The 23,110-nt window shown below is 38.7% G+C and overlaps 2 protein-coding genes and 1 long non-coding RNA gene across 7 annotated transcripts in view; all 3 read right to left on the bottom strand.

The window, feature by feature from the left end:
• Positions 1–10,517, bottom strand: part of LOC121646352 — a 40,594-nt gene extending 30,077 nt beyond the window's left edge. Inside the window, exons 1-3 of one of the 2 annotated variants that reach the window (XR_006011606.1) lie at positions 10,277–10,517; positions 5,894–6,047; positions 5,030–5,170 (exon numbers count right to left, since the gene is read on the bottom strand). This is a non-coding gene — a long non-coding RNA (uncharacterized LOC121646352). The remainder of the gene's footprint in view (positions 1–5,029; positions 5,171–5,893; positions 6,048–10,276) is intronic. The other variant, XR_006011607.1, reaches the window with a different exon arrangement.
• Positions 10,518–11,130: 613 nt separating this feature from the next.
• Positions 11,131–18,375, bottom strand: LOC121645635 (protein sel-1 homolog 3). Its single transcript, XM_041994210.1, has 23 exons — positions 18,282–18,375; positions 17,719–18,193; positions 17,381–17,507; positions 17,166–17,287; positions 16,967–17,082; positions 16,817–16,878; positions 16,603–16,735; positions 16,380–16,512; positions 16,137–16,274; positions 15,794–15,996; positions 15,534–15,713; positions 14,943–15,062; positions 13,970–14,110; positions 13,800–13,862; positions 13,509–13,682; positions 13,289–13,416; positions 13,113–13,196; positions 12,938–13,028; positions 12,742–12,829; positions 12,532–12,641; positions 12,304–12,431; positions 12,096–12,198; positions 11,131–11,999 (listed from the first exon to the last, which is right to left on the bottom strand). Exons 1-23 carry the CDS (start codon positions 18,345–18,347, stop codon positions 11,916–11,918), a joined length of 3,069 nt encoding a protein of 1,022 aa, XP_041850144.1. The 5' UTR covers positions 18,348–18,375; the 3' UTR covers positions 11,131–11,915.
• A 308-nt stretch (positions 18,376–18,683) lies between these two features.
• Positions 18,684–23,110, bottom strand: part of stim1a (stromal interaction molecule 1a) — a 28,618-nt gene continuing 24,191 nt past the window's right edge. For 2 of the 4 annotated variants that reach the window (XM_041994211.1, XM_041994212.1), the window contains 2 exons: positions 22,339–22,759; positions 18,684–22,022 (listed from right to left, as the gene is read on the bottom strand). In XM_041994211.1, coding sequence (XP_041850145.1) covers positions 21,512–22,022; positions 22,339–22,759 — 932 coding nt within the window. In that variant the 3' untranslated portion in view covers positions 18,684–21,511. The remainder of the gene's footprint in view (positions 22,023–22,338; positions 22,760–23,110) is intronic. The other 2 variants (XM_041994213.1, XM_041994214.1) reach the window with 1 other exon arrangement.

Here is a 23,110-nt window from a genome sequence, read left to right as displayed (position 1 = left end):
TATGAAAGTTGGACTGGCCTTTAGCTAAATGTCTACATTAATTAAAAAGATCTATTTGTTACTTAAAAATTCTTCAATTTAAAGCGTACAACACCTTAATACAAAATCGGTCACACGTATGGTTTCATCCCGTATAAATATTACTACTGCAGCTATTTTAGTTGTAAAATAAGTGGAGCTAGTGGGAGGCATAAAGCCTGATAGTTATACTTAATGGGCCTTGATGTGTGTAGGGAGTCAGAGAGTGTGACTGACTTTTCCACTGAGATTTCGCTTTCCTGGTTCTGAATGGAGCAATAGATGTGCTATGATTTTTATGGCCCTTTGTAATACTTCATGATCCTATATGTGGGTAAATCAGAGGGAAGCAGATGAAGTGCACACAGCAGCAGTCCCTGCTTTTTAACATGAACATTGTCACAAGAACCCCTTCTAGTGTTGTATCTACTGGCTCTGTGACATTTAAGTCATCAAAATAAGCAAATGCAACCAGGCATCCTAAATGAACTCACTAAATGGTGTTTTTTGTAAAGCTTTCTAGTGTCATTTGTGCTGTAATGGAGCTGCAACCTGCTGTGTTGTGAGGTTTTTCTTTTGTTTTGTTTTGTTTTTTTTCTCACTCGACTACATCCGCCATGTTTGGGTTAATGAGTCATAGATGACTTGGACACTTTCATTAAAAAAAAGAAAGGCATTGCAGAGACACATGTCTAGAAAACAAAAAAGAAAAACAAGCCCACTCTAAGCAAAATTGTCACCTCACTACACAGAACAGTGTACACAGTGACTCCTAACATAAGTTATTAAACTGATTTCACCAACTATGATCTGCACTGGTCCATAATCAATTGCAAACTATTTCAAGCACATTTTTAAAATAAATTATTAAAAACAGTGTTCTTTTGATATGTAATTGTATCCAACAAGAATAAAGCGGTGAACTACATCATTGCAGACCCATACTGCCATCTAGTGCATGAAAAAATGTGGGCGTCTCCACATAATCAACACATTTAACAGTACTACACATTTATATGAAGGAATAAAGTACTATGTGCACATTGTATTTAAAACCAAATATTGAATTTACTGTCCGACAGCTGTAATAGGCCATTAAATAGAAATTTTGATAGTATTTCAGAAAATTAAAGGCTAGAAACTAACAGCAATGCTTGTTCATTAACAGCAGAATAAATAAACACTTGTTTACAGTGATGTGTGCTTTAATTAAAAGCATATTATTAAAGGTAAAGAAAAAATATGAAAGAAATAAAAATGTATCACACAGGTTTTTATCAGAAAGGTATTTTTCACATAATGCATTATAAGAAGTCCTAGTAAAATATCTTTTTGTGGGTATATTTATTTTTATTTTTTTACAAGCATTTAAGATCTACCTCAAAAGGCATTGCCTGTGGGTCATGTCACCTGCACTGGGACTCACTTATTACAGATGTTCTTTCAGCGAGAAAGTTCCTCTGTGCTTTCCATCACACACGACAAACCACACTTCCAATCTGAATCCCTGCCATGATCTCAGGAGGTTTTAAACACCGGCTCAGGTGTCTGCATCAACCGAGTGCCTGCAGTGACAAATGGAGCGCTTGTCTTTTGCATATCTTGGCTCTGTCTAACCCCTGTAGCATGTTTGCTAAATAACTACTTGAAGCAGACAGCAAGCTGTTAGGAAGTTAACTAGGAAAGACCAACATCCACCTCCATAACCATTACTGTTAAAGAAAACATGTAATTCTCTTTTTATATGGTTGTATTACTGTAAATTGTAGTAGTAACACATATGTTGTGCATATCATAAAATAAATAAATTAGAGCATGACAGTGCTAACACAAGTGAGTGAAAAATAAGAACATTTTCTTAAAAGTCTCTTAATGCCTTTTCTTGAAGCTTGGACACTTTTCATTGTGGAAATGTGTAACACTACACCTAATAAAATCAGCTTGGCTGTCAAACTGTAGTTTCCCACACTCAACTCAACTTAAATACACAAGTGTCTTCATTGGCAGGTCACGATGTTATGCAGAGATTCAATATCCATTTATTCTTGGTAATAAAGAAAAAAAAATGTCTACTCTGTGGTTGGCAGGCTTCCACAGCTGCTGATAAGGCAGAGTCGTCTTTTGGCACATTATGAGCAGCTGAAGTGAGTCCTGTGCTGCTCCTAGGCTTGTCCAGTATATCTAGGAAATTATTTGCTTATCATTCATACTGACTCTTTAATCAGAGGTTGTTACTTGACAGATTTACAACAAACAGATGAATTAGAGCTGCATGACAGTTTTATGCGACGGCACAAGAGCAGCGTGAAGCACGTTTTGTATGTTAGACATTTTGATGATGCTCGTAACTGGTGAAATTAAAATGAATGCAGCAGGATGATAAACTTACATTTCTAGGTTGCAATAACCAAAAAGAAAAAGTATTAAATGTAAAGCAAGATCCAAAATGACCTTCTAAAATTTAGCACACTGAGTGCTAAGAGTGCTGCAGCTAGTTTGAGAAGAACACAATAGACAGAAAACAATCTCCAGCCAGACGTATACCAAACTGTTTCGAGAAATGTACAAATTTACCAATGAATTATTTGAGCTGGACAGCTTGGTAGTGTAGTTGGTTAGCACTGTTGTCAGTTTTCAGATAAAACTAGAACTCACTCTGCTTTTAACTGGCCTACATTATTTTATACACCATAAACACAGTGATGTGTGCAGGAATACCTTGCAGTGTTTACTGCTGCAAAACATTATTAGAAGCTACAGTTTCCATTTAGTAATGGACTGACTTGCTTCTACCTCACCAGTAATCAAGTAAAGAAACTGAAAGAGTGAACTTTGTCAAATGGGTAAAAAAAAACTACCAGGGTTTGTCCCTCAGTGAGTGTGTCACTGAGTGAGGCTACATGGACAGGTTGGGACAGGTAAGACAAAAGACAATGCTTCCTCCTGAATGCCACCCACCTGGTCTGGGGTCCTGGCTTTATGGAAACAGCTGAGAAAGGGCTAATTGCAGTCATTGCTCCAAAAAGGGTAAATATCTATATCTGTTCATTATAGGTGGATGCCTCTAATCTTCTCCTGGTTTGGCACGTGTCCTCTTCTGTCCTCCAGTACAATCCACCCCGGCATATGCCACAGTGGAAGTTCATTAATCAAACTCATTTTATAAGGGCTGAATACATCACACTCAGTTCTCATGCATTAACCTTGTTACTGCCCCTTACCACCCCTGAAAGTTGGCATTAGTGTGCAGCATGCCTGGGTGGGTGGGTGGGTGTGTGTGTGTGTGTGTGTGTGTGTGTGTGTGTGTTTTGAGCGCCTGTCACTTGTTACTGTAGTAGGGCTCCTGCACGCTATAAATAAAGCTAGTCAGAGGGAGGGATGGAAGCCAGTGTTCTGACAGCAGAGGGCATAGCGGCCTTGTCTTCCTGGGATATGAGGATGGAATCTGGTCAAACTGCTAGCTTACTACATACTTTATAGACTGCACCATTGTGCATTATATAATTGTTTACACTCAAATAATACTGCAAACAACTAAGTGTATAATCATCTATTATATCTTACAGAATCTAAAAAAGGCACAAGGACATTTTCTAACCTTTGCTTAGATTCTAAATAAGCAAATGTCCTCTTATCTGGTCTTTCTGCATAATTTACCTAAATAAAGTTTATTTTAGTAAGTTGTGCAGATGTGTCTACAGCTTTGCAAAAGTCTAAAGTAAAAATAAACACAAGTACAAAAAATCCTAACCCATTATCATTTAAATCTAAGTGTGCTAATATGTCTTTTAGGTTATAATTTTAATGTAACCATTTGTTATATGAGTTCATTCATCCATCCATTTTCTACACCTGCTTATTCCATTGCAGAGCTTTGGGTCTATAAAAAACTTCCTAGTAGAAATCCCAGAATCACAACTAAATTAATTATCAAGTCTCCTAATTGACTCACATAAAATCCTTCAGTCATATTAGCCTGGCTTTTACTGCAGTTACACATTATTGCATCACATCTGAAGTTACAGTCACTTGTGTTGCTCTCTCCTCCATATAAAAATATATATTTTGGGCTGCTTTCTTTATTGATTTCTTTTTCTTCTTCTTCGTTTTTGTTCTTCAGAAAATCTTTTCAGTGTAATCTGCTAAATTCACTCCTTCTAGTAAGAGCAATGACTCCATACTTCAGCAGGCATCAGATTTGAAAGATATGTCTTTTGGTCCAGTCAGCTTTAAAGCCATCCTCTCCAGCTTCACCTGATTGAAAACAGACCAGACTTGTCTGGGTATTTCTAAAGATTGATTATCTGAGGTTGCTATGACTCCTAACCAGTTGGTACCGGACATCACATGGTGGGACATGACAAATATTAATATGTATTCTACTAAGTATCCTTTCTGAGAACCTACACATTATTCACCATTTGAAAGCCAAGATTCTTGATATTTTAATGATGTATACCACTGCAGGTTACAATCATAACTGTAGATTCAGTAAACACTTATTTCAGACCAGTTTTAAATGCAATTTATCTTTGAAGCCAGTAGCAGGTGATACTGCAACAAAAACGGTCCTGTTACATCAGCAAGGGTTAGTCTAGTAAAATATATGGTCCACAGCAAGTTTTTTATACAAAATACAAAAAAAAAAAATTTCAGTGAAATTGCAGGATTTTAAGCGATTAAACATTTAAAATTTTTGGTGATGTTTCCGTTTATTTTTTGGGAATATTTCTTGCTGTCAGGTTTTTCTTTAAAAATGGATCCGAATCTCACTTAAAACATCTATGTCGGGGTTTTGGTGATTATTGAGAAAAAAAATTATGGTTTCTGAAATTCTTTTTTAATTATGAACTATTACATAATGAAAAAATCCAATATGGAGGAAGCTTAAATCGAAGCATGCACAAAAATAACTTTTTTCTTCCATAAATGCACATCCAACTTCAACCAATTGCTTGAGTGTTGGAGGTACAGACCTGAAGCATACTGAAAAACAGCTTTAAATTTTTACCTTGAGCTTGGATGTCCATCAAATGACCACAGAGGATGAGAAGCTGGAGGATGGAAAACAACACACGCACTGGCAGCGCCCTGTCCCACAACGTTCCAACTGCATGTCACCATGACGCCTTTAGATTCTTGTTAAAAACAGCTGTAAAGAAATTTAAAGGCATTTCCATTTCAGCCACAAGTTCTTGATTTAACTGATAAAAAAGAGGACTATTTTTGGAGACTGCACAAAAAAAAAAAAAAAGAACCGTGAAACTTAATTTTCTTCTCTTGAACTCTGTGGGGATAAGTATACCAAGTGCAATCATTCACCTCAACTTCCCTCAACAAGTTCCAAAAGAAGTTTAAGCATTCATTTATATTCATCATCATCATCATCATATTCACATCTCAGCACCAATAAAGAAATAACCTATTTGGCACCATTTCATACCTGAATACATGAATAAAACTCATTAGTTACAACTCCAAATGCACAATAACAACATGGAAAAATGCCATTATGCTTGTTTATCAGACATTACATCTCATCAATCAGAGAATTTATCGCTTTGCTGCCATATAACAGCAGCATATAATCCCTAATGTGTTCAATCTTTCACTTGATTTGCTACAATTATTCACAAGTTTAATGCCTACAGCACAATATTTTATAGTAATGAAGGCAGGGTGATGCAAAAAAAGTTGTATTTTATTATAATGCACTTTGATTTGAGAGATAAACATATGAACTGTAACATACAAACACTTATCACGGTATTGTTTCTATCAATAACCAAAGATTTTTAATTGACATATCTATAACATACGTCTAAGTCTATGAAAGGCTCAATATCTTCTACACACACACACACACACTCAGTACCTGTGCTTTATCTTCACCTCAGTGTAGTGTTTCTCTTTTGTACCCTACAGGTGAGTCGAGCTCACAGTACCGCCAGAGTGAGTGCCATCTCATTGCTTTGGCTCTGCACTCATGACTGTCACAGCTCTTTCCTTTTATCGGACAAGTAGTCCCTCTGCAAAGACAGAGGATGAAAGTGAGACACAGAAAGGACAAAAGAAAAAAAGAGATAAAAGGGGACAGAATAGAAAAAGAAGAGAACAATCAAAAGGGAATGAGAAGCAAAAGAAGAACAGAGAGATTGCAGTTATAATACAGATTGTCAGGAGTCTTGGTAAGAACAAGAGTTTCAACTAATCTGATTTCACATCTTCCTACTGGTGCTGTTGGCTATCTTATTCATTTTTCTATGTCTTTGAGCTTTTGATCTCAAAATCCCAAGCCTAGCTGCAGTGCACTTAAGTCACAACCTTTGTGGGATGTTATTAAAGTACTGGACATCATGCCCTATGGCCTTTCTAAATACAAAACAACACAACACTTTGGAATTTTACAATAAGCCTTAAAAAAAAAAAAAAAAGTGCCGACTGAAACATGTTTTCCTTGAATAAATGGAGGAGAGCTAGATAGATATCACATACTGCAGAAATGCTTGAAATTAAGAAGGGTTAAAAAAACAAAAAATAACTTAGAAAGAAAGCCAGCTTGGCCAGTATACAGTATCAGACAACACTAGCTTACTCAGCAATGCCTAATTACTAACAAAACGGAGATATTGCAGCAAGGAAAATCTAAGTATGTGTTTGAGGTACTTTATGAATATTCTGCATTACAAAATCTATTTACCAATATCTAACAAAAATTAAGTGCATCACAGCTTTTTTTTTTTTTTTTTTGGCTTCTACAGAAAATTAACAACCAAGAATAAATATGCCCTTATCCTAGAAGTTACCATGCTACATCAGATGGTACTTAAAGAGACCAAATCTGTCTATATTCAAAAGCATTGGTTTATAAAGATTAATAAATAGAAACTCCAATAATCGAGCATATTCACAGATATTTTTCTGCTGAGCTACCCCTCTAGGGTAGCTGAGCTGAATTCTTATACAAGAACACAGACAGAAGTTAAGAAGGAAAGGGAAAACTTTAGTCAGGAACCTCTGACTTTATTATTATTTACTTTTTATGCATTTTTAACAGTCCTTTTTTCTTGTTTGTTTTTCTCAGTAAACGAAATAAATGATTTTCAAACTGACATCTATGTTTAAATGGCAGACACATTTGAGCAGCGTTTCCCGTGTAGTCTGCTTGCTTTACGGTTTAAACCAGGGGTGCCCAAGGTGGGGCCCACGGGCCAGATTTGGCCCACCTGACTGTTTGGTTTGGCCACTACTTTATATAGGGCTGTATAGGACTATACACCTCACTCATGGTGCTGCTATTCATATCAAAGATCCCCCATGAGCCTTTGCATTTGTGGGCTGAACCATAAACATGGAGCACCATAGGCAGTGGCATACAGACAAGAGGCATTTTAACACTGCATGGGAAGAGAAATATTGTTTTACAGATGTTAATTCTAAGGCAGTCTGTCTTATCTGTAAACAGTCTGTGGCTGTACAAAAAGAGTACAATATACGTCGTCATTATGACACAAAACATGCAGAATTTTCTAAGTACCAAGGAGAGACGCGAAAGAAGAAGTCCAGTGAGCTGCTAGCTAAACTCCGTTCACAGCAAAGTGCCCTTGCACGGCCCTCAGCTATCCAGGACAGCGTGACATGGGCCAGCTATGAAATTTCAGCTCTGATTGCAAGGACTGGAAGATCCTTTTCAACTGGGGATTTTGTTAAAGACTGTCTGTCCACAGCAGCTTCGTTGGTCTGCCCATCTCAGACACGGGTTTTCTCTCAAATCAGCCTCTCCCGCAACACGGTGACCCACCATATTGAAGACATGAGTCGGGACATAAAGGAACAATTTAAAACCAAAGCATCTGGATTTACTGTTTTTTCACTTGCATGTGATGAGAGCACAGACATTTCGGATTCAGCGCAGCTATTAGTTTTCATCAGAGGAGTGAGTGACACCATGGAAATCTCACAGGAGCTGGCTGGAGTTGAGACGCTTCATGGAACAACAAAAAGCGAGGATTGTTTGCAGCAGTTGGACGAGTACTGGACAGGTACAGTTTGAGCTGGAAAAAATGGTCGGGTTAACAACAGACGGTGCCCCTGACATGATTGGCAAAAAAGCAGGCCTTGCCACACTTGTTGCTCAGAAAGTTGCTGAATGTGGAGGAAAACTGGCACAATACCACTGTATCCTGCATCAAGAACAGCTGTGTGCCAAATCAACTGGGAAGTGCAGAGGGGAAGTGCTCAAAAGATTTTTTCAGCTGCACCATGCCATCGCGGACTTTCTGAAAACCAAGGGCAGTGACATCCAAATCCCTACAGATGACAGATGGATTTGTGACGTGGCTTTCATGGTGGACATCACAGACCTGCTCAACGCACTGAATGTTCAGCTTCAAGGCAAGGAGCAGATTATCACGGAGCTGTTTGACCATGTGAAGGCCTTTCAAATGAAGCTGGGATTACTCTCCCGACAGCTGTCTGCAGTTGAGCCAAAACAAAGATTTTATCTAATTAGAATAAAATCATCAAAACAAATAGTTCAATATGTTTACATGCAGATTTTGGCAAGTTGAAGTAGCTATGATATTTGGAGCATATTGTTCGGCAGTCAACATCAGAAAATAAGTCCCCTCCAAACTTGTCGGCTTTGCGTTGGGGTTCCATTCGCTCTGTCGGCACTTGTCTTGATTAAGTACATACAGCTCCTTTCTGCCCCACTGTAATTGTGCGCTCTTGGTGGTGATGATCAGTAAAGATGAGTGTCTTTGATGGAGTTTATATGGCAAACTTACTGGTTTGTGGGAAAAACTTAGATTATTTTATTTTCCCCAGGAAAAGTGGCTCAGTTCCCCAGTCTGAGAGAAGTCAAACTGGTAGAGAAGCTGCCTGAATACGCAGAACTTGTCAGCAACCTAAACAGGGAGTTTGATGTGCGTTTTATGGACTTCAGAAAAAGTGCTGGAGACATGGACCTATTCTCTCAACCCTTCAGTGTTAGCCCTGACTCTGTCTCAGACCACATTCAAATGGAACTGATAGAGTTTCAATGTGATACAGAGCTAAAAAACAGATTTATGTCACTGAATTTGAAGGATTTCTACACTCAGGTCTCACTGCAGAGGTACCCACACATTAAGAAACATGCACAGGTGATGCTTTCACTGTTTGGCAGCACTTACATCTGTGAGCAGACTTTCAGTATCATGAATCTCAATAAGTCCAGACTCAGAGGTACCCTGACTGATTCACACCTCGATGACATACTTACCTTGTCAGTGAGCCAAATGCAACCGAACATTGACAGGCTAGTAGTGTCCAAAGATCAGCTTCATGTGTCTCACTAGTGTTAGCAATTTGCCTGGTGGAACATACATTGTTTGTTGTTTACATTTTGCACTATGCTTTGTTAGAATTAGTGCCTGTAATTTTGTTTGATGTCCTACTACCTGTGGCTTTATTGTTATTTTCCATAGTGATGTTAGTAGTGTGTTATTTGCACAGAAGAAGAATGTGTTTGCATGCACGTACAATAATTAAAAGAATTATAATTTACATTTATTTGTGTTTCACCCTTAAAATCGCTGTGTTTGGCCCGTGGCTCACTGGTACAATTTCACTTTGGCCCTTGGAGGCAAAAACTTTGGGCACCCCTGGTTTAAACTCTGACTGCAGGGATGTCAAAGGTCGGGTCTTGGATGTTTCCAGCTGCAGCACACCAGAATCAGATTATTGGGTCAACATGCTTGGGCAGCACTTGGCAACAAGCTGTTGAGAAAAGGCATTTAATTAGAATCAGGTGTGTTGGAGCAGGAAAACATCTAAAACCTGCAGACAGGAGCTGGACACCCCTGCCTTACTGTATCAGCAGGCTCTTGCTATCACTTTCATCATAGGAAGATCAGCTCTAAGGTCAAGAAGTTAACAGCATTGCTTGAGGGCTTCTAAATTTAAACTCCAATAAAAGTGCAAGGTTAGGAAGGTTTGAACCCTGGCGTTCATCCATCTGAAGGACAGTCATCTGACTGACTGTAACCTGACATTAGTCATATGTCAACATCACCTAATTACACACCATCGCTTTGTAGAAAAAAAAACCAAAAAAAAAAAAAACAACACAAATGTGGTTTCGTAGTTAAGCCTGGTAAAATAAACACTGAAGTTCATTCTTTGCTAGCTAACAGTAAGTCTGACATGCAACTCAAGACACCATTAATGATTTTAACGTCTAACAAATAATACTTAATTTACATTAAGTACTTACATCTAACGGCGGTATGGTAGCCAAATTGGTGGAGGGGGGTTTAGCTAACGTGAATGCATGAAATTGCACTGAGCTGAAACAGTGATGTCCGGTAAGGTTGCGGTTAATTAGTCATGTTACTCACAGGTGGGTTGTTGTTGGCGCTATATTTAGTGAGTTTTCAGACCCACCTAGTGACTCTATTTCAAAGAAGCGACTAGCGACAAATCTAGATTCTTATGGTGTTATTAGAGACTTTTGGAAACAGGTTTTACTTCTTCTGAATGAGCAGCGCTTCCGCAGGTCCCTCCCCGTCCATCAGCGCTCACAGCTGCAGTCAAAGCAGGAGAATTCACCTCTGCTGAAAATGACCAGACTGAAAAAGAAGCATGCAAAGCTGACACTGGCTGAACCCGCCCTGGCTTGCAGGCAGATATTATTGTCTATTAATGAAATGTGTGGACAAAAACATTTAAAAAGTTAAAAGCACCGTAACATGTTGTAGACTTTTAACAGCTGGAGCTGTTGAAATGACATTTTAACATTAGGTCTGTTCAGTTTTGGGCAGGAATATTTTCTATTATTTATTTATTTTTTTCTGTTTTGAATTGAAAATGCAATTAAATGCATTTTTCCAGACATTACTAGAGCTTCAGTTTACTAGAGCTTCTGTGTCTATTATTTGATTCAGTCATTCACTGAAATCCATTGTAAAAAAAGGTTATGCAAATATTGTTATGCAATTAATCTCTCATTAATTAGTCTCACACTTATGTATGTATATATATATGTATATATATATATATATACACACACACACACATTTCTAGCCTATATGTTAAGACAACAAATAAATATGAGTTTGTCAGATTGCTCATTTGTCTTTTCCCTTACTTTTTATCTGATCCCAGTTTGAGACATTTGCACATTTATTTGATTAGACAGATTTATTTCTTGACACAATGAGAAATTTAGACACAACTTTTGAAATGAGACAAACTCTTATTTTATGTTTATAGTGACACATGAGCAGCACTCCTGCTTCTAATTGAAATACCCAAGTACAACCAGTATCGGTGGGGACTGCTATACCTACAATAGTTTCAGATGTGAGAAGACTGAGACAAGTGCTGAAGGACAGAACAGTCAGAGCAAATGTTGAAGATCAGATCCAAATTGGTCACTGAACTGTGAAACAGGGAAAGTAGCTCCAGCAAATTCCAGGTATTATATCTGAGTTCTCTGCCAAGAAAAGTGAAGCTCAGGAGCAGTTTAGGTGCTGTGCAGACCCTTCAAACTTCCAGGCCTCTTCCAGATGATCCACTCATCTGTTTATATACTCTATAGTGAACCCGAAGCTAAGATCTGTAAGCTATTCATTGAAAGTTCCCATTATTCTGAGGTCTTTTACTGTTTAATAATGTCCCAAAAATATTATTACATGTCATTCTTATTTAGAAGAGTCATGTGATGAAATAGTAGTATGTGTAAGCACATGCAGCCACTATGAACAGCCATAGACCTTCCAGACTTTCAGCAGGTAAGTGACTGACCCATGCAAGACAAAACCAGCCATTCTATGTGGCTGCATCTATAAACTGTGATGTTGGTTAAATCTTCTCTTTGTCTCCTCAGTTTATTTTGAACAAGAGTCTTGGTTCTAGTTAACAGACAAAGCACGTCTTCTTAGCACACCAAGGATGAACATTGTTGGAGCCGCAACCACAGCAGCAGTGGTGGAGAACTGTGGAAAGTAACACAAAAAATGTAATGTGATAATGACTGATGATTACTGAGTTAGTATGTCAGAGTTTCCGGTAGATTAGTTCATTGCACAAACCTTAATAGCGGCACTATAATCCTTATGGAACGATTGTAGAAATACATTATAGAGGGCAAGGCTGCAAGGCAAGTATGAATCTGTGTCGCCAGAGTCTCTGCATCTTTAAAAGAAAATACACATTTTTTTTTACATACTGACAATATCTAAACATCATTTTCTTTTGTAACAGATGTACAAAAAAAGCACAGTTCAGTCTAAAACTAACCTTTTGTAAAAAGCATTTAAAAGCAAATTGTTGTCTGCCAGATATAACTCTGATAGGCCGAGCTCAATCAGTATAGAGAGAGGAAGCCTGAAACCATCCTCAGAGAGCAGAGCAAGGTTATACCATCCCTGTAAAATATTACAAGTACATCTCATGTACAAGTACTCATATGCACAACAATGCATAATTAGAAACTTGGGAGATATGTTCACACAACAATGTGCACACCTGTGGATTGTTCCTCAGTGCTGCCATGGTGTACATCTGTGCTGCAGAAATTAAATCTTTCTGCCTGCTATCACACCCTTCATACAACAGGTCACCCATCTTAATAAAGGCTGGAAAAAAAAATTCAAATTAGAGGTCAGTAAATGTATAATTAATTCACTCTTGCACCTTTTGGTCTGTAGACATTAATAATTTAAAGTCAAGACTTACCATAAGTGTCAGGATTTTGACTTTGGATTGTGAGGTTGTAATATCTCCACATACAGCGTGCAGCATCAGCAGGATCAAGAAAACCTCCCTGTTGCCATGAAGGGTAAAAAAAACAACAAACAAAAACATACAAAACAATATGTAGGAAAATAAACAAAACTAAATACTGAAAAGATTTTTCTTGTCAAAAACTCACCACATTTTGCTCACAAATGTATGCCACATTAAACTGTGCAGGTGCATATCCAGATTCAGCCACCATCATGTAATATAACAATGAAATTAACCTGCAGAAGAACTCAAATGTAAGTTTGATGTAACTTATTGGTTTGATCAGGATCATGCCAAGTGTGAACAGGGAAAAATGTTACATGTCACTCTTGAGATAGGAATCCAGTGCTTTCTGCAAGATGCTTCCCAAGTAACCGTTGTGCTCTGCTGCCCACTTAACCCACCTGCAGTCAGTGAAAATGAAATTACTGCTAAAGCATTAATAAGAAAAAATATTTCAAATGAAGGGAAATAAATAAAAAGGTAAGAAGCTAACAAAGCAGCATCTGAAGGGTATCTTTTGACATAGCCAGGTATCCCAGTGGTCCAGATTTCAGCAAGTTGAACTGCTCCCTTGACGTGTGCTCTTTCTGCAGACTTCAGATAGTACTTATAGGCCATATACTGCAAGAAAGGCAAATTATTTCGAACTGAATGAACTGAGGAAGAGTGTGTTAATGTGCTACTAGACCATGTTTTTTTGCAGTTGAGCTGACCTGGTTGGCGGGTTCTCCTGGATACAAACCCCCAGAGTACATGACACCAAGATTGAAAGCTGCATCTGGGCTTTCAAGGAGATCTGCTTTTTCCCACAACTGCACTGCTTGATTGTAGTCATGTTCAAACTGTTCGTAGTACCAAGCCAGGGCATTGATGGCAGGGACAAAATCCTGCAAAAGAGACTATTGTTAGAACTTCCACAGCGTTTTGCAACTAAAAGGACACCCTTAATGTTACAGCATGGCTAATAAACAAGTATGAAATAAGAAAATTTAACCATACAAAACCTGTTCCATAGCTTTCTTCAGGAATGTAACAGCTTTTGGGATGTCCTTCTCAACGCCATGTCCCTACAGAGAAAAAACATTACTGTTTTCTAAGAGTAGATAGAACTGGATACTAAAATAAAGACAAAAAGCATAATGTATTCTCATTTACAAGCAGGCAAAACTCTGACCTGAAGAAGTACTATTCCATAGTCATACATTGACACTGGGTCCTCTAATTGGACTGCTCCCCTTCTGTAGTGCTTCACAGCCTCCTCTATGTTTGGAGACAATCCTTGCTGACCCCAAAACAGCATGCGTGCCAGAGATTGCTGCAAGACAGTTGGTAAATGTTTAAACATTCGCACCTTGTATCATTGTTTTAATCTAGAAAATGCCTTTACTTATAATTCAGCTTTTCATACAATTCAATAGGATAAATAAAACAGAGTGAGGGGCAGCTGTTGTGAGACTGCTAAAGATTATCATTATATAATCTTGTGTCATTATATAACCTTGCACCATAGCAACAGGCACAGCACAGCAATGAAATACAGTGTGCTCATCCTTAATCAACCAGGATTCTCAGAGGCAGAGATTTCATTGAGCAATACGAGACAGATGTTTCCAGATTAAGCTTTTTGCTGAAGTGCAAAGGAATGAAGAACGCAGGGAATAAAAAAATAAATAAAAAATAGAGTAAACTCTGGTCAAAAAGTTAGATAAATGCTGAATGTATGATTCCTTTGGTAGGAAAATGAGTCACCCATATATGAAGATTTTGGGACTGTTAGCAGAGGGATGCAAAAAAAAAAAAAAAGCAGTCAGTGCTACTGAGTGACTGAAATATGCTGACTCAGGTCCCAGAAGGAACCACGATGATTTCAAAGGAAAAGGTGAATGGTGAAGGTTTGCTGCAGGTCTTGTCCTGCAATTTTGTAAACATAGTTAGGGATTTGGTTAAACCTGCTTGGTGTGTGACTGGTCCCAATCTCTCTCTGCAGCATGACAACATCAATCATGCAGCCAGAGACATAAAGGACTCAGTAGCAACAGATGGTACGGTCCGAAGAGACAACAGCCTTTTAGGCTGCCTAAATCCTATTAGATTTTTTGTAAGTTCTGAAAGATTTTAGAAATAACAGGGTAAAGACAATCAGGTACCTCAGCCTCAACTGCTCCCCTGCTTGCCTGCAGTTTAAGCCACTGAAAGATGTGATGGTCTTTATTGGTCTGAAGGTTCAATTTCTCATCATCGTTCAAATAAATGGCCTCAACAAATGTCTTTAAAAGAAAGAAAAAAGAGATGACATGTTAAGGTTGAGAGTTTTTGCTTCCCTGTGTTTTTTTATTGTACAATTCCCTCCAAAATCTGCTCTAAACAGCCCATAATGCTCCTCTGTGTTCTGAATAATAATGCAAAATTGTAATAATAATGTTTTTATCATACTATTATCTTTCTAAAAACTAAGCGAGCAATGACAGGGGTAAACACATCGATGGTGGTAAACCAAAAAAATAATCCACAGTAATAGTAGTAGAAATTTCATTTGCTTATCCAATTTCACTTTTATATTATATACAACCCTATAAAATTTATAGTGTTGTAATATCAGAACAAAAACGAGAAGATTAGATTTGAGAAATTCTCCCAGCTGCTGCTTACAGTTGCTGTCATATATTCATGAGACACGTCACAGTAAACAAATACAACTCTGATATTTTCCTTAACACAACAGCCTCCAACACATTTACCTGATTCGGGGTAGGGTTATGACGGTCTATAATTGTTTGTTTTGCAATATTTGCATAATAGGCACAGGCCAGATCTGGGTCTCTGGGGAGACCATGGAGTCCCTGGTGGTGGAGGTACCCAAGATGTAGAAGTGACAGCCGGTCATCCTTTTGAGCAGCGAGCAGAGCAAGGAGCCAAGCCTGCACCAAACACAGAGCTGTGTGACAATACACTGAACGGGACATGTTAACTACAGATTTAGTGATGTAGGGAAACACACCTTATTGTGCTGTTTCTGGACTCCCAGTCCAGTGCTAAGGAGCACAGATGACATGTGCAAAGCTTGATTATCAGCGAGGCAGCCAGCTTGGAGAAGCAGTGGTAAGATTCTGCTGACCACTGCAGTGCTGCTTGCTCTGCTCAGCTTATGAAGTGATAAGGAGTATAGAGCTCTGCCAAGAGCCGGCAGGCTTACTGCTTTTCCTGTAAGAGAGGACTTAAACTTATTTCACCAAATCATTACTAATATGTTTAATGACACAGATTTCAAACAGGAGCCTGCAGCAATATCAAATTTATACTGTTCAATAAGCCATGTCTGTTTTATCCAGGTAATTTCTTACCATTTTTGAAAACTAATAACTTGGCCAGTTCAGCAGCTTGTCTTCTGTGAGGGGCAGCTTCCTCCCACAGCTCACACAAATGATTTGTCGGTATTTTCCTCTTTAACATCCACTTATGAAGAGCATCAAAACAAGTCTCTGAAAAAAACAAAAAGCTGATTTTATCAGCTTTACTGAAACCATTTTTTTTCCTTTCTATGTAGTTACTTAACCACCCATGTAATGCGTAAATAAGCTTATTACCAGACTCTGTTTCCTGTTTGGCCTTGAGGGAAAAACCACCGATCTTAAGTGTCATGTCAAAACGAAACTCTTCACAGGTCTGCAGCCATCCAGTCAAGTTCACCTTCTTAATAACATCTGGAATAACATCAGACTGCGGAGGAAAAATCATCCAACTGAAATGGACAGAACAGTATATAATTACAATGACTGTGCTGCACATAAGAGGTGCTAGTAACATTACCTTGACGTGGGATGATGCTCTGTTACGGTAATATACCACTGGTCCAAAATATCCCTCTGCACTTTTTATATATTTCCCTCCACCTATCACAAAATACCCCTCTGTGTCATCAAACACAGCAGCATGTCTCAACCTGCAAGACATGATGTTTAAAGATAAGCAGAACACATATTTTCATTATAGCTGAATCACTTTGTTAAACTTACAGACTTACATATACTCTGTAAATTTGATTGTTCTTTGTTCTTTATCTATGCACGTCATGGAGATAGTCACCTGAGATGCAGTGACAGTTGACAACTTTATTTCCATTCCTCATACACACCTGTTACATGACATTCTGTGTCAACAAAAGATTACTCACAGCTCTGCCTTGCAACATCACACCAAGCTGACACCACTCATGCAAAGGCACCTTGAACGAGGAAAGAAATGCAGACGATTCCTCTGCCTCTCCACTTATCTGTATGTGAAGCTGACCTGTATTAATGAGTTAAATGTGAGACTGCATGTGACTGAAAGGTGAGGACATTCGAAAGATGACAGAAGTATTTCATTTATACCTGAATTTGTGAGCAAAAGTGTTGGTGTGGCATAGTTATCGAGAGAATCTATATGATGAAATACACCACACACACTTTCCTGGCAGTAACTTGTCACAAAAATCCAGATGGAAAATGTACACCTGGCAAAAATACAGTGGACACCTGTTTATTAAACCCTTAACAATGTGTGTCTTTACAAAATAAACACTATCTTACAACTTTGCTTCTCATACCATGGAAAAGAGATGGCTTTAAGGCGCTGGTATTCCAGAAGCTCATTCCTGAAGGGGTCCAGTGTCTTTGTGACTCCAAATGTTTCTCCAGTTGAGGCATAAATTGTGGACAGTAAATGCACCGTTTCTGAGAGGCACAAATTGTATTTAGCGGCCAAGAAGTCAATGTTTTCATGCTGTGACTATCACTCAAAAAAGCATGCCAATGTGATGCTGTACTTGAAATATGTATCATGCACGGTTGTTTATGGGGATCTGATCACTGATTCTAAAACATTCACAGCATAAATACATTTTTCAAAGCCTAATCACTTTCAGACTAGCTCCTCTAACCTTACCTTGTTCACAAGGGCACTGCTTTTGTAAAAACTCTTCAGATAATTGTAGCATTTGTTTGCTCCAGGCAATACAGAGCTGATGCTGTTTGACAGGTCGACTGAAGAAGGGCTTAAGCTGCAAAGCTGCCACATCCTTAGCGGTGATAGGCCTCTTGTTATCATCAAATCCTTCGTATCTAACTGAGGCTTGTAGGATACAACTCAGCACCCCGGCAGGCTCTGGAACAATTCCATCTGCTTGATACACCAACCAGTCTGGCAAGTTCAGTTTCATGGTCCTTATATCTGGGTCACCAGGGACACAAGTCCACTGTGTTAACAATAATGTGGAGATTGTGCCCATTTCAAAATATACAACACAGTCCAGCTGTATTGTAGCAGGTTGATCACATGAGTAAAGTATTTCCAGTTTATAGTCGGGCAGAGCTTCCACTGGAGGATTCACAAATGTCACCTCGTCTAAACCCCAAACTATCTGTGGGACAGAAGACATGCAGATATTAATTTGTTGAAAGCAAAAGGAACTGGTGTATCAGAGAGAATGTAGATAAACCTGCTCTTACCTGTATGATGAGGCAAAACTGGCCGATATATCTGTACACTGTATGGAAGTCCATTTTACGCACCATGTTTTCATTAATCTTCCCTCTAAAGATGTTCAAGCCACAGTGTAACAAAGATCCTTAAGACCCGGATCAAATCCTGTTCAACCTCATATTTGAATCATAGGTAAATATTTGACAGAACACAACTCCACCCACATACTACATATAAATATGGTGTGGTTGGAGGGAAAACTTGTGCAGTCGGTTACATCCTGATATTTAAGATGCATCCAAATGATATCCACTTAACGCGAATCTACATATATTTGCATAAATTTGTTTTCTGGAACTAAACTCATCTTTGCAAATTAGAAATAGAAAAAGAATTAAAGAATTAAAAAAAAAAAAAAAAAACTAATCTTTCATTCAAAATAGTTTATTGCTATCATGCAGGAGTGCCATCAAAGTCTAGACCACCACAGAAAATGCAAAATTATAATTTTCTCTGTACAGATTTACTGCATGTTTTCATAGATAGAAGCTCAAAATGAAGAGGAAGAAAGATGGTTAGGGACTTAGGAGCTTAAACTGATCCACTCTTCTAACCCAATATAGGTTTCGTTATGATAGTTGACATGCATCAACATTACAGTGCATTATACTGGGAGCAGACAAACACAGACGTACACCCATACATTCAGATGGCATTACTAATTTACAGCTGTCGTGCAAAAAAGGTACAAATGACACTTTAAAAAAGTACCAGTAGGAAATCGATGTCTTTTAGCTGGTTTCTTAAACAAAATATTAAAACATGTCTTAAACATCCAATCCACCTGTTACATTATGAGGCTGGGGGAGACGGATTGTGTCTTCTGCAGCACTTTTTGGTTGTTCATTCATCAGGAGCACCCTAAGAGTACTGGCGTCCTTACTACTTTAGAAATCACCTACAACTACTGATGCATAGTTCTGTGCTTTAACGAAGCAACCGTCATTAAAACTGGCACAAAAGTCTTTGTAATAAATCTGAAGATAGAACTTTTCTGTAACAAATGTAAACAGACCATACTGATGATACTGTTACAGAAACAATACCCATTGACAGTGTGCATTTAAACTCTGGATACCCGGCACTGTATGTGTCGTGCAGTTTTGTATTACGTGTAAAAGGGACTCAAAGGTTTCAACACACATACAAAGGCCTCTGACACAGAAGTAGGGATTTGGCACTTTTACACAATTGGTCGTTTGCCTCTGCAACTCGTTGAGTCAAATGACCTTATGTGTTTACAAACTGAATATTTTTACATTACACAGAGTAAATAATTTTTCTTGTAACATTAGCCCTTGTAACACCCATCCCTCGCCAACAATCATATTTACAGCTTTACTGCCCACCTAAAAAGGAGAAACAATAAAACACGAGATAGCAAATACCAGTTAAAATCCAAGTAAAGCAAATTCAGAAATCTGCATGGATGCACGCCGAAAACAGTGTTCCACTGAATCTATTGGTGTTATGTTCAGGATGTGATACGGGTTTAAAATCATGTCTCCATGACACAGCAAGTAAATATTTAAAGTAATGAAAAAAGCCCAATGACACATTAGACTCAAGAGTCAGAGACTGAAGTCCCCAGCTATCCATCGGATAACTAGCTAGCTAACTTTTCTGCCTTCATTCCCTGGATGGAATCATTTGCAGAACTTGTGAAGAGCCTAAACTGGACTGAGGTGAGAGAGCTGTGCAACTTCTCAATAAACAGAGGTTAAGTGGACATCCAGTGGATTGAGTTCAGGATCACAGCCAACACCTGGCTTAATTTTCACAGGTCAGTTTGAAAACGATTTAAGTGCTGTCAACTTGGTCCACATCTGGAAAGTTCATTTTTCTACAGCTTAGAAACTTATTCAATAACTGCAGTGTGCAGCTGTGATTTTACATCAAAGCAGATTGATTCAGTTAAAACAGCTTTGTTTGCACCATGAGCACATTTTATCTAAGCGAGTCAGATATCTCTCAATAATGAACTGCAGTCATACTTAATTTCCATTTTGACTTGATGGTTCATGTAAACTTTGTATTATTTGTAATATGACAAAGAACGCAGATTTGTCTCTACTTTACTCGGATTTTTAACCTTCACCCTGTTCACCAAGCTGACATTAGTTATCATGTTTACTCTATTATTTACTTGTCAGGCATTCCTTATCAAAAGTGTATCCTAATTTAAATGTTAATGTAGTTATTATGTAATTCTTTGCATTTTTTAGACTTTTATAGCAAACAATTTGGTAATGTTTCTTCCGAGGAGGGGAATTTTTTTTTTAATACAGTTAATTGTAGCCAGTATTTTAGCAATAGACCGAAGAGATGGACCTCACACTCCACTGATCACATATACTGTAATATCAATATTAAAAACCCTTAAAGCAAAATGGCTAACTGCATTTTGATTGTCCTTTTATAACATTATAGGAAGATGTGCTTTTGGGACAGTCAATCACATCCATTAGCAACTATTCCATATGCTGCATTAAAATAACCTTTTTGGACAGCCAAAGGTGAAATTTAAGTCGCTATACTATCAATGCTTTTTTCTGCTTAAAGTTCCCTTGAATGTGCCCTTTATTATGCCAACAAGACCATAAATGACCAAAAAAAAAAGTTGTACCTATTGATAAAAACAAGGAACACAGTGGAAGAGGGAAAAAATAAATAAATAAGAGTGCACATTCACTTTGGATTTGTAGGATAGGTGGTTAGGTAGCAATCAAAGAAACAGCAAGTGTTTTCTAAGCAGGTTAACAACAAGAACCAAGCAAACACTAAGAGCATTCGAGCATCAGTCGAACAAAAGTAAAGACATGCAAAATGTTATAGATTGTCGAACAAGAAAAAAAAAAAAGGAGGGAGAAAGTTCCCTTTCAGACTGGCACAATTTCCTGCAGGAATAAATAATACTTTAAATTCCAATATACAAACCTGTTCACTACCCACATATTTAACATTGAATTAAGCAGATAAAGAAACAGTTGGTTGCTCCTAGTCTCTCACTGTAGGTGTTGTAACCTACACAATAATGTAATGGCAAAATATGTACCATCATTTGACCATTAATGAACCCCAACAACAAAACAACCAAAAAACAAAGAAAAACAACAAAACAAACTGAAACAAAAATGACAGAACAGGCAGAGGAATACAGTCAAACAGCTTTGACAGCCTTTAGTTCATGTAGCTCTTATTTTTTCTGTTTCTTGAAGATCTTGAAGGTGTGTTTCTTGCGACTGGCAGTGGAATCTGTGTCTTCTCCTGTTGAGCAACTGTCTTCCTCCAGGGGGCTCTTCTTGGAGGACAGCTGTGGGATCCGACTGCTGCCTTTTGCCCCCACGACCCCACTTTGCCCTCCTGTAGGCGATGGTGTATCTGGTTCAGTGGAGTTAGGACTGAAAGAGCGGGATGACTCTGACAGGCTGTTGATCTCTCCCAAGCTGGGTGACTTCTCCATGCCGTAAATCTCCTTCATGAGTATTGGGCTGTCGGACATGGGCTCTGCAATGCCTCCCTCATAAATGCGGTTCCCTCCATTGGGGGTGTGAGAATGCAGAGAGACTGAATCATCTGCCCGGCTGGAGAGCCCGTGCATGAGAGAGGTGGGCTTGTTTAGGTGGCCTTTGGAGCTGTAGGCCGACAGCCGATCACCAACTTGGGAGAGAGAGAGCGAGGAGTCGGAATCAGAGCGATTCAAGTCCCTGTGGTGGGAAAGAAATACAAAGATTAGAAGAAATAAAAGAGAAAAAAAAAAAGAATTAAAGAGGAAGCATGACATGCTTGGGTTTGTCTACACTATGCCTACAAAGCCACAAATACTTCAAGCATAGCCTCGAGAAAAGGAATTCACAGCTTTTAGTGACACTAGAAGAGGCAGAGAAAGGGTAGATGCTTTATGGGGTGCCATGACATGGAAGCAAACCAATATACATATATCAAGCAACAAACAAAAACTGAATCAGAGCAGGTGTTTGACAAACACCCACACACATGCGAAAGTGTGTGAAAGATGAATACCCAAAACCGTCGGTGCATGAAGAGAGCACTTTCGAGACGTCTGAAAACGACAAATCGTGAATGGGGTCCATGGGCTGGAAGGAAGCATGATATGAATGGCTGGAATGAAAGGCTACACCAGCCACAGAGCTGGGTAAGCAGGAGGAAGAAGAGGACAAGGGCAGCACGGGCTGAGGGTTCGGACTGGAAGTACAGATGACTGATGGGTGAGAAACAGCCGAGGAAAGAGAAGGCAGAGGAAGACACTCAAGCTGCCCGGATGACTGGCTGCGGGACTTTCTGAAAATAGCCTTAGGCCTGGTTGGGTGGGGGGTACCCTCTCCTTGCTGCCCTGAGAGCAGGGAACTCTCTACCAACCTCTGGGAGCCCATGGCCAGCTGGGGGTCAAAGTGTCGTTGGCGCAGAGACATCATACTGGGAGCTGTTGGCACAAAATTACAACATTACTAACAGCAACTCATAAACTAAAGTCCAATACAGGAAGACTAGTGGAAAGGCATTCAGGTGCTGGGAAATATTAATCAGTTTCTAGAGGTCTTCAGTTTAGAAATACTACTTTCCAATTTAGAATCATGCACTATACATGACTGATGCCGCACAACATAATCCCAACACTTGCTTTATCTTTCATACTAACAGAAAATACTACATCTAATAAAATAGACAGTATACTATAAAAGAAAAACACGTGTTAGACAGCATTCTGTCTAATGGAAGGCAATGCACATTAAAAAAGGCACAGTAAGAAAATCAGAGTGGGAAGGATAAAAGG

The sequence above is a fragment of the Melanotaenia boesemani genome, chromosome 9 (genome assembly GCF_017639745.1).
Source record: "Melanotaenia boesemani isolate fMelBoe1 chromosome 9, fMelBoe1.pri, whole genome shotgun sequence".
Classification (NCBI taxonomy): Eukaryota; Metazoa; Chordata; class Actinopteri; order Atheriniformes; family Melanotaeniidae; genus Melanotaenia; species Melanotaenia boesemani.
Note: the sequence above shows the minus strand (reverse complement) of the source record. Positions and strands in the feature narration are given on the sequence as shown.

Bases quoted from the DNA above. Each gene is read 5' to 3' on its own strand.
- LOC121645635 (XM_041994210.1), bottom strand. From the start codon at position 18,347: ATGGTGCGTAAAATGGACTTCCATACAGTGTACAGATATATCGGCCAG. The intron at 18,194-18,281 runs GTAAGAGCAGGT...TCTGTCCCACAG, and splicing joins AGTTTTGCCTCATCATACAG to ATAGTTTGGGGTTTAGACGA. The intron at 16,513-16,602 runs GTAATGTTACTA...TTTCCTCCGCAG, and splicing joins GAGCATCATCCCACGTCAAG to TCTGATGTTATTCCAGATGT.